Source organism: Ailuropoda melanoleuca, chromosome 7 (assembly GCF_002007445.2).
Source record: "Ailuropoda melanoleuca isolate Jingjing chromosome 7, ASM200744v2, whole genome shotgun sequence".
NCBI classification, from domain to species: domain Eukaryota; kingdom Metazoa; phylum Chordata; class Mammalia; order Carnivora; family Ursidae; genus Ailuropoda; species Ailuropoda melanoleuca.
Window position 1 is genome coordinate 52133571 of NC_048224.1, and position 7376 is coordinate 52140946.

General features: G+C 63.3%; 1 protein-coding gene across 1 annotated transcript in view; it reads left to right on the top strand.

Moving 5' to 3' along the window:
- LMX1B (LIM homeobox transcription factor 1 beta) overlaps positions 1–7022 on the top strand; it is an 81065-nt gene extending 74043 nt beyond the window's left edge. Inside the window, exons 3-8 of the mRNA XM_002916321.4 lie at positions 1270–1502; positions 3411–3592; positions 3784–3861; positions 3997–4063; positions 6170–6313; positions 6652–7022. Coding sequence (XP_002916367.1) covers positions 1270–1502; positions 3411–3592; positions 3784–3861; positions 3997–4063; positions 6170–6313; positions 6652–6809 — 862 coding nt within the window. The 3' untranslated portion in view covers positions 6810–7022. The remainder of the gene's footprint in view (positions 1–1269; positions 1503–3410; positions 3593–3783; positions 3862–3996; positions 4064–6169; positions 6314–6651) is intronic.
- The last annotated feature ends 354 nt before the right edge of the window (positions 7023–7376 follow it).

The window sequence follows — 7376 nt, forward strand, 5'->3', positions numbered from 1 at the left end:
AATTTGATTCTTCATAAATTTTTCCATCAAAGTGTTGTTGAGGCTGAGTTCCCACAGAGCGGGGCACGTGACTGCAAGGGGGGAGCCAGGAGGAGCGGTCAGTAGGTGAGGGCAGAGGAGGGGCCATGCTGCTCAGACCCTCTGCACACGCTGGCTGGAGACCCCCGCCTGGCTTTGTCTCCAGAGATGGAAGACGGATCCGGTGTGTCACGGGCAGGCTGGAGCAGGCCAGGCTCCGCGTCGGCCCCATCCCTTACTACCATGTGACCCTGAGCAGGTGACTCCACCTCTCGGCACCTCAGTTTCCTTTTCTCTATGATGGGGTCAGTGTTCATTCCTGTCTCATCGGGTCATTGCAAGGACTAAATGCGTTTCTGCTCACACCGTGCCTAGAGCAGCAGCTGGCACGCTGTCCGTGCTCAGTCAATGTCCACACATGGTAAAGACACTTAGGCCGAAATGAGGGATAAGTGGGGGTTAACCCAACCGAGGGGCAGAGAAAGAACATGCCGAAAGGCCAGTAGGAAGGTGCTGTGGAGAAAGCGCAGGCTGTCCCATTGGGCTGCAGCCTGGAGGAGCAAAGACGGTAAGAGGAAGAGGCAGGATGTGAAGGGCCTTGAGGCACCAGGGAGTCATGGCAGAGTGTGGAGCCGGGAAGCAGCGTGAGCAGATGTGTGTTTTAGACAGCTTCCTCTGGCTCTCATCCTGGAGGGTGAGTGGAAGGGTGAGAGGGGCCAGGAGCCCAGGAAGGGGACTGGGGCAGGCACTCAGGCAGAAGAGGAGTGGCCCAGCCTGGGTGGTGGGCTGGACAGGGCTAAGGATTGCTTGGATATGGGAAGGGTGGGGGGAGCAGAGAAGAGGCGGGGCAGGTCCTGGAGTGAAGGGAGATGGGACCAGGGGGCTGCCTGCCCTTCTCAGCCCTGGAACCCAGCCCTGGCATCCCCTGGCTCTTGGGGAAGGTTGAGGCTGACCTTGTGCTCTGCCCTCTAGTGGCCACGTTGTCTCTGAGCAGGAAGGGCCCCGAGCCCCCGCACCCAGGAGAGTGCCCAGCCCCCACGATGCCCAGCCCCCACTCTTGGGCCACCAGGGCCCTGGGAGCCAGAAGAGTAGGGCCACGGGACCCTCCCACATCTGGCTCTGCGCCCAGGGTGGGCCTCTCCTACCTGGGGTGGAAGGTCAGGGCGGCAGGAGGGAGAGGTCCTTGGTGGACAGTGGCCTCTGGGAGGGACCCCCGAGCCGAGCCAATGTGCCCACCCTGTGCACCTGCAGGCTCTTCGCAGCCAAGTGCAGCGGCTGCATGGAGAAGATCGCCCCCACAGAGTTCGTGATGCGGGCGCTGGAATGTGTGTACCACCTGGGCTGCTTCTGCTGCTGCGTGTGCGAGCGGCAGCTCCGCAAGGGCGACGAGTTTGTGCTCAAGGAGGGCCAGCTGCTGTGCAAGGGGGACTACGAGAAGGAGAAGGACCTGCTCAGCTCCGTGAGTCCCGACGAGTCCGACTCTGGTGAGCCATGGCTGGAGCTGGGGAGGCAGCGGGGGTGGGGGGGGCAGGTGGCGGGGAGGGGGCCTTGCCGGAGAAGCCCAGTCCTGACCCCAGGACCCGAGCTCTGTACAGACAACACATCCTGACGCCCGTGGCCTTGATGTGTTCACACACACGTGTGCAGGCGCACATGGACACCGAGGTGTGTGCACATCCCCAAGCACACAAATGTACTTGAAGACACTACCACTGAGCACGCATGCTCGCGCACCAGTGTCTGTGCATGGGACCACACATGTACACACACACGCGCATATGATGCATGTGTGGATACCCATGCCCAGAAGCATATGTGCGCGGACACATGTACATCTGTAGACGTATGCTGAGATTTCCCAGCAGGCACCAACCCACACCCGGGAACACACACGTGTGCATACACTGAAACATGCATCCATACATGTGCACACATGACCCACCTCACACATCACACATGTACTGAGCAGCTGTGCACACGGCCACACACATTTATCCACATGTTCACATGTAGTGTGGTGTTCACACATGCGCACCACATGTACCCTGCTCTCTGGCCCCCCAACCCCGCTGTCCCTTTGCCTTGCCGTGGCCGCCACCGTGGCACGGCACCACAGGTGTCTCTGCCGGACCCAGGTCTGCAGGCTGCTGGTGGCTGAGAGGCCAGGCTCTGACACATCCTTCAGCAGTGGGAGCAGCAGCCTGGGCTCTTCTGTTTTCCGGCGGGGTGGGGGGACCGGGGCCCTCTGTGGTGGAGGCAAAGACCCCCCCTTCCCAGGATGAAGGCACCTCTCTGCTCCAGCCTCCAAAAGGACTGTGCCATCTTAGAGCCCTCCTGGCAAAAGGGCAGGTACAGCTAGGAGTGAGTCTTAGAAGGGAAAAGCCAGGGAGAAAGCTGGGCCCTGTCATTCCAGGATAGTGGGGAGGACCGGAGCAGAGGGCTTGGAGAGGAGATGCCCTGGTCTTCTGAGCCCTTTCTAGAGTCCGCGGTCATAGGACCTGCCCATCTGGAAGAGCTTTGTCACTGTCAGGGCCCTTGGAGGAAGCAGTGAGCTCCCCTTCCATCTGTCCCTCGGTCCACCCGTGGGCAGGGCACCATGGTGGCTGCCTGGACTCTCACGGCAGAGCAGACACTGGCCAGGTGCCATTGGCCCATTCATACCAGGCCTGGGGCGGGGTTCTTGGAGGGAGGAGACCCACCCTTGGGGTTCATGCCCTGAGGAAGATGGGCCTGGAAAAAGGAGACTAGTTCCAACTCAGAGGCAGCGGGAGGCGCATCGAGTCCACCGGGGGCTGGCATCTCTGAGACCCACAGTTCTGGGCATGGAAGTGGCCGCATGGGCATGGTGGGCGTGGGTGTGTCTCTGGGTGAATGCACATGCTTCTGCGTGCATGTGCATGCATGTGTGTATGTGTGTGTTCGGGTGTGTGCGTGCCTGTATGTCCCCACCTGTGAGCGTGTGCCTGTGTGTGTGTAACTCTGTGAGCTGCGTGTGCCCAGTCCTCGGTGAGCCCACGTGCCGGTGCGCACGTGCACGTCAGTGGTTGAGAGTGTGACTCTGTGTGTGTGGCGTGCGTGCCGTGGTCATAAATACTCGGTGTGAGAATGTCTGGGGTATGTCTTTGCCTGACCGTTCTTAGTCCCTGGAAGCTTCCAAGAAACAAGGCTCCCTGGGGTCTCCGCTGGGTCGTGGGGCCCGCCGGCACTGGGCTCGTGCCGTGGGAACCAGTTTCTCAGAGGCTGGCGTGCTTCCCCGGGGGTCCTGAGTGCCGGGGGGCCGGCCGTGGCCAGGTTTGGCAGGAGCTGATGGGATCCCGCCAGGCCACAGATGGCCTCAGGGTTCAGGTTGGAGACCCTTGTACAGACTGATGGGTTGCGTGTGTCCCCCACAGTAAAGAGCGAGGACGAGGATGGGGACATGAAGCCGGCCAAGGGGCAGGGCAGCCAGAGTAAAGGCAGTGGGGACGACGGGAAGGACCCCCGGAGGCCCAAGCGACCCCGGACTATCCTCACCACGCAGCAGCGAAGAGCCTTCAAGGCCTCCTTTGAGGTGTCCTCCAAGCCCTGCCGAAAGGTGAGGGGCCGCTGGGGTGGGGCGGGGCTGACACCCCACACCTGCCGCCTTCCCAGACAATGCCCCCACCACTCTCCCTGGGGCCGGGGACGTCCCTCCACCCCCCCATCCCTCAGTTCCCCCAAACTGCCGCCTCCTTGGCCTGCTGCCCCGGCCCCCCCAGGCCTGATCTGTGTCCCTCCACCGGGCAGGTCCGCGAGACGCTGGCAGCAGAGACGGGCCTCAGCGTGCGCGTGGTCCAAGTCTGGTTTCAGAACCAAAGAGCCAAGGTGAGAGGCCACCTGTCTCCCCCAGTGGGCAGGGCTGGAGTGGGGGTGCAGGCAGAAGACGGGGTCCTGCTGGGAGGGGCCGGGAACGAACCGGGGCAGGGAGGTGGGGACTGGCACGACCTGTGTCCCCCGCAGATGAAGAAGTTGGCACGGCGGCACCAGCAGCAGCAGGAGCAGCAGAACTCCCAGCGGCTGGGCCAAGGTGAGCCGGGAACAGGGTGACAGGGCCCAGGCTCAGCCTCTGGTGACAGCATTCCCCCTCTGTCCCCCCGCACCCGGGCACCTTCCACCAGGGCTGTGAGGGCTCTGAGAGCTGCCGCCCCAGACCCTGCTGGGATCCAGAGAGGTGGTGGGGACCCCGGGCAGGACCCGGGAGGAGAGAGCTGGAGGGGTGGGCTGCCCAGAAGGGTGGCAGAATTTTTGCCCCTGGGGCACGTGTTAGTGGAGCGTGTGATCTCAGATTCACAAGTTCAAGCCCTGAGTTTGGCGTAGAGCTTACTTCAAGCAAACAGACAGACACCTGCAACCATGTCCCACCCTCAGGGTGCGCCAGGCACGGTTGTCCCCACTGACCATGCTCCGCCTCACTGAGTGCCACTGATCCCGGAGGGCAAGGGCATCGTCAGCCCATTTCACAGCCAAGGAGGCTGAGGCTCAGACCAGAGGACTTACTGGGATCACTCGGCTAGTAAGGGGCAGAGCTGGCCTCGGACCCCAGTGTGGCGCCCCAAGCCTGTGCTTTTAACATGACCACGTACCCCACGGCCCACAGTAGAATTCAGCAGGAATCTCCCGAGTCTCTCTGCAGGGTGCTGAGGAGCTCAGGGTGGGCCCCTGCTGGGTGGTAAGGAGCCAGTTGGAGGGGTACCAGCCAGGCCCCTGAACCCTGGGCTTTGCCAAAACACTGTTACGACGTCTGGGGCCGGGGGGCTAGCCTCCCAAGCCCCATGGGGACATTGAGCCTTGAAGGGAGAGCACAGGGAGCTTCTTGGGACTGCCCAAGAGAAGTGGGAGCCCCAGGGCTGCCTGTTCCCAGGTGAGGCAGGGGCTCCGGGGAGAGGCCCATGTCCCCGGCTGCACCCGAGCCTTGGAGCCCAGTTCTTTCTCTCTTGCCCCCGCTGCCCCCCTCTCCTACGACAGCCTGGCCCCCTGGGGCTGTGGCCGCTGTCTCTGGTCTCCCAGCCACCTCCTGTGTTCCCAGCTGCCTCCGAGATGCAGCCTCCCCGAGAATGTTCCACGGTCCCCCTTGAGCTCCTCCTAGCCCTTACAGTACTCCACACAGCAGCCCCTGCTACCACATTCGCACAACACCCTCTGCTCCTCCCAGCCATCTCAGCAAATGGCACCACCCCCCGCCAGTGCCCACACCAGGACCCTGGGAGTCACCGCTGACCCTTCCGGTCCACCAGTCACTTTATCTGCTCAGTTGCCAAGTAGGGCAGTGGTTTCTGGTCCTGTATCCCTCATGCCCTCCCAGGAGTTGTCATTCCCACACCCACCTTAATAGGGACCCCAGCCCCTCCCTCAATTTCCTCAGTGGTCCCTGCCTCCAGCCTCCACCCTGCCAGCCTTTCTCCACAGCCTCTCCCTGGCCAAGACCCTCCACGAACCTCCTATAGCCTCAGGGAGAACCACGCTGAGCTTGGGCCCAAAGAGAACCATCTTCCTCCCCATCCCTGGCCTTCTCTCATCCTCAGGCTCCAGCCCCTTGCTCCCCCTGCGGCTCCCTGCTCCCCTTGGCTAGTTTCTCCCCTCCCTGCCTCTGCTGCGTGTGGCAGGGCATGCCTGAGACCTGGTGTGGTTGAATCCCTGCTGATTCTTTAAGTTACATGGAGTCAGGGGGTCCCTTCCTCCAGGAAGCCTTCCCTGAGCCTCTTTGGCCTGGGCCCCACCTTGATGCTCCCAGATGCAGGGAGCCCATTGCACCCACATGTTGAATCATTACTGCCTGCTTAGTGTCCGGGTCCCCCAGGCAGTGAGCTTCTGGAGGGCAGGGCCACTGGAGGAAGGGAGGACATGGGGAGGGGAGGTCTCTGGCTTTTGTTAAACTGATTCCTGAAGAGGAGCTGGAGGGTGTGTCTGGGGACAGGGGCCAGGGGTCAGTGACCTGGGTTCAGTGGCCCTGGAATCTAGGGGAGTCCAGAGGAGGTCATAGTCAGGGGCACTGCAGTGGGCCCCGTGGCCTGAGGGGTCACGTGGGAGGTCAGGGGGAACTCCCGAGGTACATCTGGGAGGGCTCCCTGGGGGCGGGGTGGGCTTCGGGACAGGGTGGACAGGGCCGGTCGGTAAAGGTGTGCTCTGTCCCCAGAGGTCCTGTCGAGTCGCATGGAGGGCATGATGGCCTCCTACACGCCATTGGCCCCCCCACAACAGCAGATCGTGGCCATGGAGCAGAGTCCCTACGGCAGCAGCGACCCTTTCCAGCAGGGCCTCACGCCGCCCCAAATGCCAGGTGACCACATGAACCCCTATGGTAAGCCGCCCTGCCCCCTGCCCACCCCAGCACCGCCCCCGCCCGCTGCCTGATCCGGCAGGCCGGGGGCCATGACATCCACATCCCGCCCCAGGGACCAGGGAGGCCCCACCAACACGGCCCACCTGTCGCCTCCCAATGGAAGGGGCACCCTCGAGACCACCCGCGGCCCTCAGCACCTCTGGTCCCCCGCTGCTGCCACAGGTCATCCCATCCCTCCTCACCTCAGGCCACACAGCCTGCAGGGCTGACAGAGCCCCCCAGGAACTCCCGCCCTCCCCGGCTCCTGACGCCCCCTCTGCCCCCTCTGCCCCCAGGGAACGACTCCATCTTCCACGACATCGACAGCGATACCTCCTTAACCAGCCTCAGCGACTGCTTCCTCGGCTCCTCGGACGTGGGCTCCCTGCAGGCCCGCGTGGGGAACCCCATCGACCGGCTCTACTCCATGCAGAGTTCCTACTTCGCCTCCTGAGAGCCAGCCGGCCACATGGACGCTTGGGCCAGGGTCGTGGGGTGGGCCTGCAGCCGCCGCGGCCAACCCCCCGCCCGCACAGACTCTACACACAGCCATACGGTGCCCTTCCCCTGGGCCAGCCGGGCAGGCAGATGGGCGCAGCCTGGGCAGGGCCGCGTCCTGCCCACAGAGACCGTGTCACCCCAGGGGCCCAGAGTCTCAGAAAGCCACTCGCCTCCCAGCCCCACCTCGGCCTCCATCGCCTCCTTCTCCCTACCCATCTCTTTTTTGGGAAGCTTAAATTCTCTCTATTTTTTTAAATGTCCTCTCTGTGTCCAGCCAACCTCCAGGGGCGGGCCTAGGCCTGGGCAGGGCCCCCCTGCATGCCCCAACGCGATGATGTCGTGTGCCGTGCCTGTTACCTGCGAGGGCGTGTCCCTGTGCCCTGGGCTGGTGCCCAGCTCCCCCACCTCCGAGGGCTGGCCCGCCAGCCTGGGTTCACCCATCCCAGTCCGAACCTGGAACAGAAGTGGGGAAGAGCCTGGCAGGTGTGCTAAGCCCACGCCGGCTCTGTCCTGAGGGGGA